This window comes from Pelecanus crispus, chromosome 7, assembly GCF_030463565.1.
Source record: "Pelecanus crispus isolate bPelCri1 chromosome 7, bPelCri1.pri, whole genome shotgun sequence".
NCBI classification, from domain to species: Eukaryota; Metazoa; Chordata; class Aves; order Pelecaniformes; family Pelecanidae; genus Pelecanus; species Pelecanus crispus.
The window spans coordinates 11,183,011-11,202,079 of NC_134649.1; the positions used below are offsets into that span (position 1 = coordinate 11,183,011).

At 37.5% G+C, this 19,069-nt stretch overlaps 1 protein-coding gene across 2 annotated transcripts in view; it reads right to left on the reverse strand.

Annotated features, from left to right (window-relative positions):
* The window catches only part of ADAMTSL3 (ADAMTS like 3), a 188,917-nt gene that overhangs the window by 84,072 nt on the left and 85,776 nt on the right, over nt 1-19,069 (reverse strand). For both annotated transcript variants that reach the window (XM_075713979.1, XM_075713978.1), the window contains exons 4-6: nt 15,247-15,374; nt 12,999-13,044; nt 5,665-5,901 (exon numbers count right to left, since the gene is read on the reverse strand). In XM_075713979.1, coding sequence (XP_075570094.1) covers nt 5,665-5,901; nt 12,999-13,044; nt 15,247-15,374 — 411 coding nt within the window. The remainder of the gene's footprint in view (nt 1-5,664; nt 5,902-12,998; nt 13,045-15,246; nt 15,375-19,069) is intronic.

Consider the following 19,069-nt stretch of genomic DNA (forward strand, 5'->3'; position numbering starts at 1 on the left):
TTGTTCATAGATGAGAAAGCAGGGAGTAAAGGCAAAGTGTGTCAAAATGCAAATCTCAGAACAGAGGCATAAAATAAGTCAGAATGATGGGCACAAGGAGGCACACCATGATGTTCAAATTCCCCAGCCATCTATACAGAGGAAAAGAATGGAAAGCAATAAAAATACCAGAAGATAAAAAATACAGTGCATAAAATTCATTGCATGCTAAAGGGCTCCTAAAAAGACTTTCCACATATTTCTGCAAACATTTTATATCTGAAGGCAAGAGGCTAAAAAGCGTTCCACAATTCTGTAAATCCACTTCCATCAAATAAAACAAAGTATTTCCAAAACATTGAACTCTTACTACAGGATCTGTCACGTGCTAGAGCAGCTAAGAGATTATAGGACCACCCAGTAGGGGAGCAAGTACCCTTTCCCACAAGGTCTCCATTTTAAAAGTTGCACATACACACACTCAGAGGATAGGACACAAACTCCCATTGGGATTCTTGTTTGTGAGAATGCTTTCGAAAAAGAAATCAATATGTGGAATCAGATTACTCCCATGTTTTTCTGGCTGGGTCCAGCCAAGTCTGCCTTGCTATATGAATGTGAAGTTAGCACTGGAGGATTTGAAGGTTACTAAGGCTCTAATTCAAGACGACACCCAAATCATGAGTTTTTCTACTCTCACTGCTCGCATGTTTAGGACCTTGCTAGGCTGGGAAGTAAAATCGCATTTGTACAAAGCTCACTAAAACAAAACAAAACTTGGCAGAGAGAATCACTTAGGAAAAAAGAAATATAGATAAGAAACTGGAGATCAGAAAAAATCCACTACTTATCTAACATGAAAGGATAAACTTAGTAAGAAATCCCTATAGGGAGTATTTCTCCATAAGAAACAGTAGGAGGGAGAATAAGACAAGATCTGAAAAGAGACATAAGCTTCTAGCAGCAGTGGGCAGCTGCAAAATAAAAACAAGTGATTCCAAAAGACCTTTTCAGTGTCTGAGAGTATCCTATTATTACCTGCAGTAACAGCACACCTCTGAGTTGCCAACAACATCATCACAAGGGAACCACTATACCGAGGTGGACTGTGACACTAAAAGTGGCGCAAGTGCAGCCCTTGGAGGGTGGCTACGAGACCTGGCTTGGGCAGTGCCAACAGCCTCTGTCAGGTGAGGAAACCAACCCACTGAGGCTATGGAGGGTGATGCTGGCAGGTTACGTAGGATGTGGTAACCCATGCACAGCCCCATCCTTCCATGGGACTTCTGGAGAGCCACCAACATTTCCCAGCTGAATTGCAGCTGGAGCTCCCCGCTCTCCTCAGTTTTATGATATATGTCACATGTATGCGTAGTCATATGAAGATTTTGATACATAGCTCTCAGAGCCAGAAAGTTTTTGTTGGATCTACATGAGTAAATCCCATAGTCTCTCTGGATAAGGTCCAGCCTGCCAAGTCTGGTTCCTGCAGTAATACATAGGCATAGTACAGGTCTCTACACAGGGATTCCTCCATGCTCCAAAAGGTACTTTACACCATGTGTTCGCTAATTAATTGTACCCAGGATTGAGTGCCAGGTTCAGTGTAAAGGCTGACTTAACACAGAGCTACCTTTAAATCAATTCTTCCCACAAATAAGTTACTTGAGGTTTGAAGACTAAAAAGGAAGAAAAGGCAACGTGGACTTTTTTTTTTCTTATTTTTAAATATTAAAAAAAGATTGTAAATGTTCATTTTTTATAAAAAAAGAAAGGTTTTTTTTTAACTGCTATTCAAGAATTAACTACTCTAACACGTTTGAGAAACACGGCTTTATGTCTGCAGTAACAATGAATGGAAAGGAAACATTGCTTTCTAAGTATCTGAACACAAAACCTCCTGTGCATCTTGGGCAGTCCTTTAACCCATTTACAGGCAAAAAGATGTATCTACAGGAACCCAAAGTGCAAGTACACAAAACACCTCAAATTAGCACTTTGAGAAAGCAACTCTCAGAATAAAAGGAGTCAAGCTTCAGAAGAAATTAATAATCTGCTATGATTTGAAGTTTTAAGCATGAGCAAAGCTCATTAAAAAAAGTGCAATAGTCTTCCAAAAGCTTACAGAAACTGTTTTCAATGAAAACTCCAACAGATATTTACATGAAGCATAAGAGTGCTTTGGTGGCAAGTGAGAGAGATACCTACTTGCCATAGCGTGACACGTGACAGAAAAGAACTAGCATGGCAGAAGTTGATGGCACTCCACTTGACATGTGGGATGTGTTCTGATGTCAGCTAAATTTATGCCATATGCTACAAAGCATAGTGTAGTGTCTGCCTTTTTTGGAACACAAACAACTTGCTGACACTAAATGGAAAGTTCACCGCAGGATTTACATCATCTTTGACCTAATTGTGACAGCCTAGGACAGAAGTACTCAGGCTGCTCCTTAGGACTCCAGATTTTTTGGGTGATGCGTGTATTTATTGTCCAAACACATTACTCCATACTAGGAAAATTATCACTGTAACCATTTCAGGTACTGACACAAGTAACACCCCATTCTACATTCTGGTAGAAAAAAGCAGGTCTGCATGAATTAAAAACAAAAAACAAGGAGAGGCAGGGGCCCCAAAGCAGGCAGAGTAACAGGGTAAATGTTGCCCACACATGTGTCTGACATGCAGATGTTTTTAAATGTCTCCACCCACATCCAGATGGGCACAGCAGGAATATATTATATGAAAAAAATGTGTTGAGAGTTGTGCAGAGACTAGAAAAAATATCAGAAGTTAAGTGCGAAAATCCTCCCGGCAGTGAAGTTTTGACCTGTCCCCGTTTAACACAACAACCCCAGATATTTGCTTTGGTAACAGAAGCACAGCAGTAGCAGACTAAAACATGATCAAATGGTTTGGCTGAGTTAAGCCTCAAGCAACCCCAAAATATCTTATTAACTTTCCCAATAAACTTTTCCCTGGTCCACTGCCTTTAGATTTTACTTCCCCTGAAGCCTCAAACCTCCTATCCAGAGAGCAGTTTTGTCATCTCACAATTTTCCTTCACAGAGGGTTACTTAGTTTGATTCTGCTTGTTAAGGGAAGTACAAAGAATCAGAACTGAAGCTTGACAACAAGAATTTACCATCCTTGTAAATTCATATGCAGCCAAGGAGAGCATCTGAACAAGAATCCAAGAGGCAGAATTAGTGATGTAGCCCTACCTTACCAAGAATAAGAAAGCAGATGAAAGTGAAATGATGTTGGGGGGGAGGAGGGGAAGCTGAGATCTTATAAAACCTGCCAACTTTGAGACAATAAATGAGCAAAACCAGCACCAGTTGGAAAGGGACTCAGGCAAGCCAGTCTCCTTATACTAACTCTTTGGTGCTCGCAGGCATAAAAGCGAAGATATCCACATCAGCAGTACGACATGTTTATTTAGATGAGTTAACTGCAAAAACACTTGCCAAGTATATGTCAGAACCCAACAGACTGATCTTATGGCAACAACTATAAAGAATCATAATTTTGCTCTCTCTCTCTTAGCAGCAGTTGACTAAATAACCATATTTTTCCAGGAAAGATTAGATGTCGATTTGTTTTCTTTTCCTGCTTGAACAGGAGTAGCAACAAAGCTCGGTGTCGGTTTCTGAGGAAGTCCCCCACCTCCTGCAGTCCCTTTCACAAGTAACCAACCTTTCCACTCTGCCCCCAAAACAGTCTGCAAAGAGAAAAAGTTTATTCAAGTGACCAGAGACTCATTTTTACCCCAATAAAATTATCCAACATTAAATTATCAAATATAGACTTTAAAAAGGAAAAATTTTCCATTTGTGCAAAAATATCTCAGCAATAGCCAGTGACTTAAAGGAAATAAAGTGAAAGCACCTAACAGCTTATGATGCTAAGTTATAAATAAATTAAATTGCATAAGTCGCAGCACAGGACACATCCTAAACATGGTGGTTGGGGGGGGGGTTTCCCCCTGGAGATGTTCTTTCACACTGAAAAATATTTTTGTGGAATTAGAAGAAATAATGAAAAACAGAAAAAATGGAAGACATTGAGAAAAGCAATCGATTCTCATTAACAGTGTAAAAGCTCCAGTGCCTGCTTCTGGAATGAATAATTTCTTCCACCGCTACCTGGTTTATTTTAAAAATAGATTATTTAAATTTCCAAGCATTTGACGTCAGGTATCTAGATGAATACTGCAAAATACTAACAAGAAATATTGAAGGCAGCCCTTTTAAATATATCTTTCAACTGTTCATAAAATTGTATCCACTTTAGACAAAGTGAATTTTATGCTATGTGTTAAAGATGGTAGATGTTTGAGGTCACTGTGGGAAACACGGGAAACCCCACAGCACTCTGAGCAAGAATCTCACAAGTCTCTGAAAAAAACAGAGAACCATTACATTCAGCATGACACTCCTGTGCTGCAACGGGCACAAACAGCAAAGGTTGCTGAAGACATACTACCTACAAAAGGCTTTGACATCCTCCAGGGTGAAAGCTTGTATTAGAAGAGGAGACATCACTAAGAATATTGCAAAAGAAATTTATTATTTGGCAAGTGTTTCCAGTTTATAGAGATATATCCTATTTTAAATGTGCAGGGTAATGAACACTGCTGGATGCCACTGTGAAGTACTATTGACAAATGCAGTCTCTTGAAGAGGAAAACTGTAAGGAATTCTTCTTCTATTTCAGAGGCAGCAGATGCATTGTGTGTTGGCATGACTGGTATTGGAACTGCTGTATACATAGAAGTCACATAAACCCACAGCAAGGTCCAGATCATATATTAATGTTGCTGTAATCCGTGCACCAGTCTTCTGCCAAATGTGTCAAATTTTCCCCTATAATGGAGCTATTTTGCTCACTGGGCCATATCCTGCATTTTTGAGTCGCACACATTTTAGGCATTTAACAGAGCAACAGCCACTTGCAGAGAAAGAAAACTAATTGCAATAACATACCCACTCTATATAAAATTGTTCTGTTCATAAAATTTAAGATTGCAATATTTCTTTGCTAATGAGACATGGGCAAAGCTGGCAAACCTCAAATATTATAACTCTCTGGTTTTACACCAACTGTGTAAAGTTGATAGCATAACTCCAATAATAGTAATAAATATATCCAGAAATGTAGAATCCTAGTAAAAAGATACTAACAACCAATTAATTCAATCACAACATATACTCATTCACCCATACAACAAGACAGATATACACACTCAGACCTGCCATTCTGGGCTGGATCCCATAAAATGTCAAATTTTCTCCTTAACAGAGTTCATGAGATATAAGACTCAGAGAAGGAGTAAAATGAAATGGAAGGCTATGTAATTTCATCACACCCTGACAGACATACTAAAGCTAGAAAGCTGTAACTAGTATAACTAGTTTCATTCATTTTTACGTGTATAAATAGAAAAGTGAGTGCATGTTATTGACCTTTTATTTATATATAAAAATATCAATGGCTAAGGGAGTCAGGAACTTCTGTGTGCAAGAGAAAGGCAAGTTATCTACAATCCACTTGGCAGTACTTGCAGATGCGGCTAAAGTAGACTGATACACGAAGATGAAAAACAACGAAAAAGTGCTTACTTAATGTGCAAAGTGTCTCACAACAAAGGTCACAATTAGCTTTACACCATGAACATACCTGGCATATTCCACTGATGCACATATCCAAGGATTCAATATTGCAACGAGTACCATCTAGTACTTTTGGGGCAAGCTCCACAATCAAGTTCTTTCCCAGAGCTTGACATTTCAGGGCACACGGTGCACTAGGATCATTATACACAGGGATCCACTCATAAAAATGTCCCTGGTATTTGACATCATTGTAGGCCGAACACTGTTGTGCTCTAAAGTCACCAACATCTGAAGGGCAGTCCTAAAAACAAACAAAAGGAAATATTTTTTTAAGAAGGTAATACTTTGCATTTGCAATAAAGTTATCTGATGAATTACACAGAATCTATTCAGGGAGGCTTGGTTCAAGAACTGATCTGCTATGACAAATATGCCATACTGCAAAGTTTTACTGTGTGTATTAAAACAATTTATGTAGGTTAATCCATTGCTTGCAGTGCAAGTAATAGAAAATCATGCATACGCCAGTAATAACAACATAACTGATATGAGAGGATAATTAAAAATGCTTTTTTTTATGACACTATGTAGTACGTTTGAAGTCTGTTCTGTAATAAGAATTAGCTTCTAAAGGAATCTATATATTTTAAGTGACTATAATGAGATGTCTGACATTTAATATTTCTCTTTTCAAAAGCTTTTTCCACTTAAGGATTTCTGAGTGCTCTGCACTCATTCATCAATTCATACATCACAGTAATGAAAGAGGTATTATTGCTACTTATACATAAAGAAATAACAATTTGTCTAACTAATTGTTCAGTATTGCTTAGAAAGGGGACAAGAGCCTTAGGACGAGACACCAGAACGCTACATGCTTAGTCCTTTAGTCTAATTACAAAACACCTTCAACTCACAGAAACAGTAAGGCTTAATTTGTTGAATTAAAATATACTTCAAATTGGTAACTATTGATCGTACAGTTCCAGTTCTAATGAGACAGTTCTGTACCTCCTCCCATACAGAGCCTCAGCGTATACAGCTAAAAGACCAAATATGAAAACTGTTTGAAATATTCTAAAATATTTTTTCTATATCAAGCATTGCGCCCAAACAATGATGTTAATATTAAACTACGGTGACAGTTGAGAATGATGGAGATATATTCATATGGAGATGAATACTGATCTATTCGAAAATAACTTTGGTAAAGTACTGACAGAGGAGTTAGTGTGTCAAACAATTTCTCACTAAAGACTTCATTTGAAAGTATGTCCAGTGTCAAACAGTCCATATGCCAGACTGAAAGGATATTCTTCCAAGAATTCCAACTGCACATATAAGCCAGATGTGAGGCTGATTTTAACGAAGATTTGTTTTCATTGGATATAAAACTGAAATATTCTGATGTGTCAGCTGAACTCATGGAACTTGTTACTAACTATTAGTTAACAATACTAATCCTGAACACAGCTTTGACCTTATCAATGAACTGAACCTTCCCTGAAAAAAAAGCTAACGAAACAGTAAGTGCATTACACAGTGTTGGAGGTTAAAACATACATGAGAAAGTTTTGAATTCCAGTCCAATGCCCTCAACAATGTTGTCCTGACACCATTTTGCTCATATGAATCTGGATGAGTTGGCACTGCATTTGCTTAATACTTTGTCAATGCCTTAGATTTTTTTCACCATAGGAAACACTAACCTAAAAATGTCTCTAGTTTATTTGTAGTCTGCATAAAACACCTTCTAAAATCAGTATTCTGTCTACTGATCAACATGTGGGGCTCTTGCAACTGAGCACCGAGCTATTCACTGGACATTGCCAGCCACGCTCTTCAACTCTGTCCAGTGCTACACCTTACAGTGAGAATACCTCAGAATGATGCTAATACATTCTGTATTATTTTTAATCTGCGATAATTCTAGTTCGAGCAATTTTTAAAAAAACTATAAAATGATGGAATAAGACAAGGAGAAATTACAGTTACTGTAACTCTTGAGAGTTTCACCTCTGCAAAATCCCACAAGTGAGAGTTTCTAAAAACATCATGAAAATACTGTCAGAAACCACCCTTATTTACTGCAGTGTCACTCCCGAGAAATTCACCAAGTTTGCACTGGTGTAAATGAGAGCAGAATTTGGCTCTGACTTATCTGTCACCTCTCATTTTCCACAATAGCAAGTCTAAAAAGCAGAGAGGACTTCAGAGTTCATATGGATACCATATGGTTCCCTTCCACCGTTGCAAACAGAGGAGTAGCTAAGGATAAAAGTAATAAGTGGAAGTTAGATTCAGGTAAAGTTAGAAGCAATATTTTGGAGTCGTGTTATTAAGCCATGCACAGCTACATTTTCATCACAAAGAATTAAAGAGCTATCTGCAAAATAGGCATAGCGATGGCCTTAGGCTGAGTTTTGACAGGCTGTTGTTACAATTCATTATCACTCGATGTTGAGGCGATGCCAAGACACAAACACCACAATGTCGGGATGTCAATCTGTGTTTACTGTATGTTTCTCATTGATTCAACACAATGCAGCTCCTTCCTTCCACTCGCTTCCTGGCGGCTTGAGAGCAAGTGAATCCTCATTTCCCTATTCTGTTTTGGCATCTTCAAAGAACACAAAGTGATCCTGGCAGCTCAATTCATATGCCAGTTACACCTGCTTTATGTTCGAGCTGTGTTCAAAAGCAGGAGCATAAAGAGAGCATCACAAAGGGATATCAAAGGGCTGAAATTACTATCATTTGCATTATATCAGCATTTGGATGGCAACCAAGTTCAGATCCTTGTTTTCCTGGGAACAATACATATTTGTATAAAGAAAGGAGTTTATAATCTAAACAGAAAGACAACTAAGCACAGAAAGTAATGTAATCAAGACAACAAGAGGACTTGTAAACTTCAGGTTAATTCCCTTAGAGTGGGTCAGAAAAGTGAGAGGAAGTTTGAAAAATAGAAAGGAAAAGGAGGGGGCAAGATGTGGGAGAGGCAGGCAAGCGTGAAGCATGTTCGGGAGAGGGCAAGGCCACACTGTCAGACAATGATACCTGGGCCCCAATCCTCATCCTCTTTGCACGTCTTTCCGGTTTTAACCTATTTCAGACATCAGTTCATTCCATCATTCCCCCTTCCTTCTCAATATTCCTCATTTTTTCTTGTTTGTTAAATATTTTTGCTACTAATTTCAGGATTTCCCAGATTTCCTAATTTCAGCAATAGCTTTTGTCTTACACTTAATCCACTGAACCACAGCCAGGCCGTTCACAGGTTCATACACTACATAAGGAGCTGAAGACATATCTATGAGGTCTAATACATGAAAATGTTGGCAAAATAATCACATCCAGATCTTGTAGCAGAATGAAGTGTATTTACGACATGACTTATGAACAAATTATTAGACAGACAGATCTGAAAAAGATGCTTCAGACACGACTACCATGCAGGTTAAAAATACATACATATATTCCCATTCTTTTTGTGACATATGATTAAAAACTACTGCGTTCAAGGGCTGGCCTCTTATGAAATGTATCATTTTAGTTTTGGCAGTGAGCACTCTTAGCCTTTGAAAACAAAGCTAACCTGGGAAATCTGTATCTTTGGAGGCAATGTTCATGTACAAAATATGAAGGTTGCATCAGACCCTGTGACTCCTGCCAACAATTACTCCGCTGAAAAAAGCACAAAAGAGAAGGCAAGAAAATTCCCAGTAAAAATGATGACACCAAAGAAAGTCTAGCCCTTTGTCTAGTTTTATTCTTTGAATCGCATTTTGTTGAAACCTAGCCAAAACCGATGAAGTCATTGTTTTGTTTTCTTTTTGAAATTAGCTTCAGGTTCTATGTTTTTCCTATGCAATTTTCAGGCCACTTGTTAGTAAAATCAAGTTACCTGAGCTAGAAACCTTAGCCATGAGAGCCATATGGTGCATCAGCATTATAAATATAAAATAAATAAATGAACAGATTAGAGAGAAACTATGCAACTCAAGGTGAAATATTATAGGACTAAAGTAGACACAGTTCAGCCAAGATTTTCTGAATGGGATAAATGAGACGGTTAAGAAGTGGATGCTGGGACAATAATCTGATTAATATGTTGAACAAGTGTGAGCATTATCTGCATATAACAAAAGTTTATGATGGAATGAAACATGGGCAAATCTGTTTAAAAATAGTGGGTTTTCTTACTGTAGAAGAGTCACTCTGGCAAATGTATAAGTGACTTTTTGGCACATAAGAATGTGAAATTTATGGGGAAATGGCCCAAATAACTTGTTCTATGAATAGGACCCTAAAGGATTATCTTAAACACTTCCATATAGTGCACATCATAGCATTAGAATGTAACAGTATATACAAAAATGGAAATATAAAAAAAAGGGGGTTAAGAAAGACTGAAAACCTCATTGAACAGCATATAATGAATCGTTTATATAGTTTATTTCTCTAAAGTTTCTATAAGAAAAACTGAAAGCATAAACGCAGTTTTAGGAAATCATGCACCTGGCATCTCAGTTATGATAGAAAGATAAGCAGGCTATACGTATGCCTTAATCTCAGCAATTATTTTGTTGCTAAGACCTTGAATTAATTTTTTTATTGAAATATCACTAATATTATTCTGGAACTATGCTTGAGTTCAATGAACTTAGTACTATTCTATTACAAATCCAGATGAAACCAATTTTCTGGTTAAATGATTCTTGTTCTTTTCATTAGAATGACACACATATTAAGTTGTGCTTCATTTGTACTCCCCAATATAGATGTTAGTGGTGTAATGTATCATGTAGCAAAATTACATTTGCAGACAACTTTACACAGTGTATATATACTGAATGTCTCATGTGGTTAACAATAATACCTACTAATATGGAAAGAAGCTAGTTTAAACTCCTAATTTTCAAACTAAAATGTTACTCCTAAAGTGAGAAGCATTCATTAGAAATAATGCTTTGGGGAAAATTATATCATTTGAAACAAAACTGGCCTAGTAGTCCTAGGTTTACATTAGGTGTAAGCTCCCATTTCAAGGGTAAGTCAGGTCTAATACTGGGTTTGAATTCAGTGATGCCAAATTCAAAGATCAACTGTATTAACAGTGGAAATCTCATGAAATATATTTTTCTCAGGAGTTCTCCATTATCTGATCCATAATCTAGGAAAAACCATTCCTGAGAGATTCTGGCTGTATCTGAACTGAAATGGAAACCTGATCCCTTTCAGACATGCCCCAAAAGCAGAACTGGAAAGGCAGCTTCCTGTCTGGAAATTAACATTTGAATCATCATAAATTCAAACAGACTCACATACAAGATGCTTGCCACCTATCGCTTTAAAATAAGTCCTAAAGTTAAAAAACAGGCCCCATTGACTTCAGAAAAGCTCCCTGGGAGTTCAGAAAGGATATAGTAATCATCTTAATTTTCTCTATGCTGAAGCATAGAGTGCCTTCATTTCCATCAGAATTTTACTGCATAATCCTCAAAATGAACAGTGTACACAATTGCTCTTACATATCCTAAAAGCATGTAGACCTCTGCTTACAGCAGAAAATATGCCCAAATTGATCTATTCTCCTTATTCTGTACACTGGGTAGTTTTCTAGTCCTTTCACTGGAGGAACACGGTATACTACGTTGACTTGTTTGTACCGTTGCATGGGAAGCTATAGTGCACGGGATCAAGCAATCAGAGGTGTATTACTGTATACAACGCATACAACTAGATATCTAGGTAAGGAATGTAGCAAATAGATTTTTCAGTGGCAGTTTGTTTATTGCTTACGTGCTGGCTGGCTGCAATTTATCTTATCACACAGCTTTAAAAGATTATGGTATTTTTTGCATTTGGCATTTTTATTTATGAGCTAAGGACATTGTGCACAAAACTGCTAGGCCTTTTCTTCTGAAAGGGCAAGTGACAGGATTTGTCTCCAGAATCTGATTTTTGCATGGACTGGGCCCGATTCGTTAATCACTTCCACTAGCTTCTGCCAGCAGAAACTTAGGCTGCGAGCCGCTGCGGTGGAAAATCCATCCAGCACTGAGGAGTGGAGTGTTAGAGCAATTCAAGGTGCTAGCAAGCCTTGTTCTTGAGGAGGGCAGAAGCCAACTGGCGCACAAGAAAGTGTAGGTGTGGCAAACTGAAGAGTGGGAATGGCCAGTTTTCCCAGGAGATACACTGATTCAACATATTTACTGGGCAACTTCTGGTGTCAGGCCTCCTAAGGAGAACATGTCATACCTCAGAGCTGCCTGCTGCTGGCAGAAATCACAGGGTTGGCAATGACACGAGTATCACCCGCTCTTGCCTGGGTATAACTCAACCCAAGGGAACCACAGGTCTCACCTTTTAAGGGGTATTTGTGTGAAAATTGCTGCCTTTCTTCCAGAGCCAGAAGCAGAATAATTAAATGCACTACAGTTTGGCTTTTGTTTTGTTTTTTTTTTTTTTTTAAAAGGGTGGTTTTGCTTTAATGACTTATCTGCCTTCTCTGTTTTCTAGAATGGGATTATATGAATGTCACATTGTACTGTGAGGTAACCCATGCGAGGGGCTGACTGCTGACTATAAACCATCCTGAATTATTGTGTTTGTACACATGGTCTGTTGATCAGTGGTATCGCCAAGTCCTGCATGAGCTGCGCACCTTGAACAGAGTACAACATCTGGGGTGAAAGGCAGCAGCTGTTTAAACAGCACAAAGCATCACTACAAATCAGTTGAGCACAAGTCATGAAGTATGCCGTATGTGACTGGTTTTCATAAAACATGTCTGTAAAAATAAAATGTGATTGCATCACCGTAACAGCAACTGTATAGTCAAAACTCCATCTTTACATTCAGTCACAGAAATTGTCTGTGCCAGTGTACCTAAATATACACACTTTTGCATATAGACATATAAAGATCTGGGCTTAGGCAAACAGGGAATATAAGGAGTAATTATCCAATCTAAGATTTGAAAGGGACACAGGCGGATAACCTCTTTGCTTATGTGAAGAGTGCCACCGTATCGTTACTGATCACAAGCGATCAGGAGCTCAGTTTAATGCTTCATCTGAAAGACAGCACTCCCAGGAAAAGCACTTGCTAGTTTAAGATTAGAACTGATTTTTTAATCCTCCAAAATGTGTAACTTCCCTAATAAATGATATAAAACATTCTGAATCACAATTGGCACTATAATTTCAAAAGAAAATGTCCATTTGGGAAGCCTAAATTTGAGACCTCATGGTGTCATGCAGACTGAAATCTTTAAAAATGGTAATGATGGAAAGAAAATTATGCACCATAAGGTTTTAAACAAGAAGCAGCATTTCTTAAACTTTAACACATTGTTTGAATAAGTAAAATAGGATTAAAGGCCAGACTTACATTACTACTGCAGGTTTTGTATCGAATATTCCGACCTTCACAGTTTCTGAAAAACAGAATAAAAATGGTTACACTGCATAACAGCAAAACACAACCCTGCCTGTTTTACAGCTTGTTATTCTCTTGAAAATTAGACTTCTATTGCTACTTCCCTACCATAATTTGGACTCAAAATACAATGGTTAAATACAAAGGGGACCTGGGGACTCAAGAGGTTACACTGCTGTCTCTCTTCAGCAAAGAACGTGTGGCTTTCCCTATAAGCACAATTTACTGCAACCCTTAGGAAAAACACATTTATTTTGTGAAAAAGATTTCACAAGGCATCCCTAAACCTGATCTATGCTGACTTCAGCAAAGCTACTTCTAATCCATGGGATGTAACCCAGAGGAAAAGAGGATCAGAATACCTGAGCAATCCTTTAATCAAGGATAGGGCTAATGAGCAGGCAATTCAGATCCTCAGCAAAGTCTGTTGTTAGTAGCTGAAATAACAGGCACATAATAAAGTTATGATTATTTACTGTGGTCTCATAAATGTGGGGATGTGGGGGTTTCATGCTTCTTTTAGGGATACAGTTTGCCAAACTTCTCAATAGCTGACTGGCACTTTTGCACAGGGTAAGGTGGTAGTCTTCTTAAGAATGGCAAAATCAAGCCCTTTAAAGAACTGAAAACATATTTCAAATCACTTGACAGGAAATTATAATTAGGGATGTCTCTAAAATCAGGAATACTGTTTTGGAATAATCCCTTCATACCAAAAAGACCTGCCTTACGTTAAAGAATGCATGAATGTATAGCTGGCAATTTACAGCTTGGTCTAAATTTTCCACTTTTTTGCATGAAAATTGATTGCAAATATTAAAAAACTCTTTAATATGTGTGAGGGATTGAAAAATGTCATTTGAAAAGGAAAAAGCAATGGGTGCCTGGAGCAAGAGTTCAACCAGCTCAGCTGAAGGTACAACTCTACAAGCTCCAGGTACTACATGTCTCAAATTTCCAATCTTTCACAAGAATGATTGCATCACAATGTGCAAGATAAAAATGTTTATGATACATACAAATGTGAAAACTTTTTTTCACGATTGTACATTTCCTGGACATTACAACAACAGTAAAACACAGAAAAAAAACCTTTTAAACTACACATTTGTCAAGGTATGGAAAACACATGTTTTTCACAGGGGAACATATTAAAAATATTAATAAAACCACAGTGGAATTTATATCGCTACAATTTATTGAGCTCGTTTCACAGTCCCTAACACACTGGTAGAATATCACGGCTTCTTGCTGGAAATATTACTTTTCTCAAAGACCTTTGTGCATTTTGCACTAAAAGAAACAGGCAATGTTTTAATCAATCATCTTTAGCTGTGTATTTCATACAGTTTGCACTTAACTAGCGTATCACACTACAAGCCTTCTTCAAGAAAAATTGACTTCCTGGACAATATTGCATTTAACTTTAGAAATCTCAACAAAACAGAAATTTAAGCCTAATCAGCAGTTTTAAAAATGTTTTAAGAATAATTCAAGTAAAACAAGCAATTATGGACGCCAGCACAGATGCTTCTAAGCTGGTTGGGATCTCTTCTCGCCTGACTACAAGCCTATTGCATTACTCATACTTTTAGGATTGTAGCAACAAGTCCTACATTAGTCCAGCTTTACTACTGAGGTAAATTGTTTTCACCGCATACACTGTTCTCTTCAGGCTATACTGAGGCTTATCCACAAAAACATATGGCCACCAGGACCATTGCATAGAAAGAACTGGCAGAGGAAAAGTTTCCTAACAGAAAGCAGCATTTGATACATCTATATGTGGAGTAAGTCACTTGTTTTTTACTACGGGGAAGACATGGAGGAGCCTGCACTTGAACATTATTTCAAGTAATGTTTAAGTGCAGGCTAATTTGTATGCAGGCAACTCACCATTGGTTTTGTATTACAGTGACAAGGATTTCTCTCAGTATTTGACTATACTAATTAAATCATTCTTGTTATTCCACAAACATATTTAATAACATGCTAAAGTTCTATCAGAGTGGAAGGCTCAGATACTTATCTAGTATATTACGAAAATATATTAAAAGCAGGATTTCATAACACTTGATTTGTACACAGCACTTTTGGTTCCAGAAGCAGAAGCAGCAATGCTTCTCTGTAGATACTGCCGGAGGACAGGGAAATATGGCAGAGTGGCAGAAGAATAAATACACGTAAGCACGTGGCTTACCTGCCATTTAAACATCTCCTCAGCGAGTAAGAGGCTCCCCCTCCACAAGTCCGTGAGCAATCACTCCAGGCCCCCCAGGCATCCCAGGAGCCTTCCTTATCTTCATCAGAGCGGGTGATTCTGGAGGTCTGAAAAAAAAGGAGGATGGAGAGGAGGAAAAAAGAGCCATGAATGGATTTGGTACCTGTTTTACTGCTTAGCATTAATAGTACCGAGTATATTACTTTGCTGTTTATTTACAGTATCTCAAACCTATTTACTATTTTAATATATAATAATTACATGGGAAAGGAAACAGAGTCTTTGAAGATACAGTGTATCTGATGTGTCGCCTTCTGCCCACGGACTGCTATGTCCAAATCTGCTGCCATTCTCAACAGACGTATGTCCAACACACCGTGTAGGAACTACACAACTGCTCTCAAGCAGCCAGACCAGGCATCATGTTCTGAACAGGTTGCTGGGCTTTCTGAAATCCTGACCAAAGAAGTTTCATATCCAGGACTAATGAGAGGACAAAAGTCTCTTTCTATTTCCTCAAGTGTACCTGCACTCAGCAGTAGCACAGAAATTAAGCACCTCAAATCTTTCGTAAAGTGCGTGCCCAGAATTGCAATCAGGTAAGCAAACCAAGAATACAACTTCATTACAAACAGTGCTATTAATTTGTAAGAGATTGGGGAAAATGGCTTAACGAGTGATTTTTAGGCTACAGCAATTAAACCTTCATTTAAGCTTAAATTCACTTACACAGGCTTCAAAAACATTTTTACCAGACACCATAAATATAAAAATGAAAGACTTGTAACAAAAACCAAAACTCTGTTTGACCCTTTAAAAATGTAATTTTTCACTTCCATTGTATCCTGCTTAAGAAAATTGACACTTCCCAGAGAAAATTCTCAAAACATTTTAGAAAATGGTAGCTCAGCACAATAGTTCAAAATTAAAAAGTAATATGAATCAAATTATTCCATAATGTCCTGCTTTAGGAGAGTACTTTTTGGTTTATGATTTTCTTCATGAAGAAAGCATAGGAAAATCAAATTCAGGATTTCCCCAAGCATTTCTTTGGCTTCACTACAATTGTTCAGCAGCTGTTCCATTTACATTCTACTTCCATTCCTTTTTCCCTGCAATCTTTAAAATTCCTCTCTTGAAAAAACACGCACAGATTTTTATAACAAAATGTCAAACATAATGATTCCCTGAGAGCTGTCAGATGGGTCTGTTATCATAAAGAAATTAAGATTTTTAGAACCCTAAATTACACCCAGACTGAGATGAACACACCAATGTCTCTAATCACCGTGGTGATAGAGTTTGCACATAAACTACTGTAAACATAATAACGTAATGGCTATTAACATCATTATGAATGAAAGCCATAGTGTGGATAAAAATGAGGCAATGAGTCATTTATCTCAGGTGACAGAGAATATTGACCAATATTTACTCTGCCCCAATACAATCGCAAATGAGAGAACATGATGAGTTCACCCAAGCTCTATTGAAGCAACTATTTATACAGCCAATTTTTTATTCCTGTTGACTTCAGCAGGCATCCAAGCAGACCTCAGATAGAAAAACAAAGGCACTACATTAACATGACTATTTTACTCTTGACACCATAAGAAGGCGCAACTTAATCAGATGGTGTTTCAGAGTCTTTACTGCCTCTCCCAACACCACCCAAAGGGCTATCTGTCAGCAAACATACGGCAAAGAGATAAAAACACTACTAAATAAACTGCATCCAAGTCAACATTTAAGTCTTCGTAAGTGCCAAAAAAAAGCTGTTTAAAATGCTGAAAAGATTTTCATGAGCAACTAGATCCAGGGAAGCGCAGGAGATTAGTATATATCCTAATACCAAGCCAGATGAACACACTTTAGCAATCCATATTTCCTCTCAGAAATAACTTAAGTAAGCTCATGAGAACAAGACTCAGTCCTATTTTCTTCAAAAATGGCTCACAAAAGTGATTTAAACGTGACGGATGTGTAATTCAAATCTCATGGTACAAGGGGAGAAAATACATAACTCTCCTTAAATTCAACAGTACAGATAAAGTCGGCTCATCTTCAGCCATGAAGAAAGCTGACTGAGGTAAAAGCCTACCAAGCTTCAAGTAAAAATGACAAACAATAGAGACACGTCTGTTTTCAAAATAGCACCATACAAAGAATATGACTCAATACCATGCTATGTAGGCAAAGGGATTTTCTCCTAAATATTACAGTTTAAAAAAAAAGAAAAAAGAAAAAATCACATGGCACAGAACTTGATAAAAGTGGCCTGTTTCTGTGAATGAGCTCTTACACTTAGGATGCATTCGCACCGCAGTTTAAGTATAACTATCAAACAAGCATCAGTTTAGGAACCCAAATGGCAAGTAGTTAAACTTAGCTACACTTAAGCAGAACTAAGGACTACTCAAATGCATTTTAAAGGTATTAATAAAAGTCAGCAGATTTAGTATAACAGCACTAGTCCCCATAGTTAAGCAGCTAACAAACGTCAGCAATTTACAAACTTTTCCATCCCTTCCTCAAAAAACTTGAGCTTGTAAAAACAAAATTTTGTTACTTAGAGGATAAGCTATCTCCATTTGAACAGTAAACTGCAGAAGTTGGTCTAAACACACCAGCGGCTCCTTAACTTTCTTGCTCCCCTAAGTTTACACATTTAACAAACACTTACTGTAAAGCTTTAAAAGTGTACTTAGGCCAATCTACTGTTCCAGAAACGATAGAGCCCAGCTCTGCCAAGATCCCTGAGGAATTTTTGCGCTGGCGTTGGGTTTACTTTACATCAGAAGCCAACTCTGAAATGTCTGACACTGAAAATGGAACCAACTGCCTTCAATCTCGAGCAAAGAGATCTCAGCACTTCCCAACAAATCACTCAGCACATGAAAATAAGTCAAGATGAACAAAAGAGTAACTTCTTTCAAATTTATGAGTGCAAAATTAAAGTGTGTCCTCTGTAATCCCAAGGCAAATGATTGGGTTTTAATGTTGAGAAATGATGAAACTTATGATATTAAAAAAGCAATACACGCCACTCTCTCTTTTAGAATAGCTAGTTTCTTTTGACAAAGCAGTGACAATGCCTAAAATAATCCTAACTTCATCATTGTATTAAAACCAGCCACATGATATTAACAGACAGAATGTCATCTAAAGCCCTAAACAATGTCCAGTTGTTCACTTACCAAACTGCTTTGATAAAAGCCATTGCTCTGAACTGTATCTAATTAAAAAGCTGTAAATACTAGGATGATCAAAGCAGAAGTTTATGCTAACAAAGCCTTCTTCAGAATCATTGACTAATTCAGTGCTCACAGTGTTGATTTAAACTCCAGTTAGTTCAAACTATTTGTCCCATGGGAAAGAGTTAAAACCAGCTTGCACTGGCTTAGTAATTTACTAGCAAAATAATATTGATTTACTAGCTGTCTGGTTTCATAAACTCTACATATTACATTTGTCTACACCATGGTACCAAATTGAAGTAAAATAAAGAAAAGATCATCAACATCATGATTTAAACCAACAAAACCTTGGAAGCTCATTTAGGAATTAAATCAAGAGCTAATTGCAATTGGGCACAAAAGAGTATTATTGTACCTCAGGATTGCATTCATGGCTTGCTTCTTCAATTTTTCATGGTTTTATTGTCTTCAAATCATAATTGTAACATGGTTCTGAATCATAGTAGAATAGAAGAGTTTTTCCTTTAGTGGTTTAATTTTGCAACAGATGAAGTGCAACACATACATTAAGCATATTCATTGTCAAAGTATGTATGTACCTACAC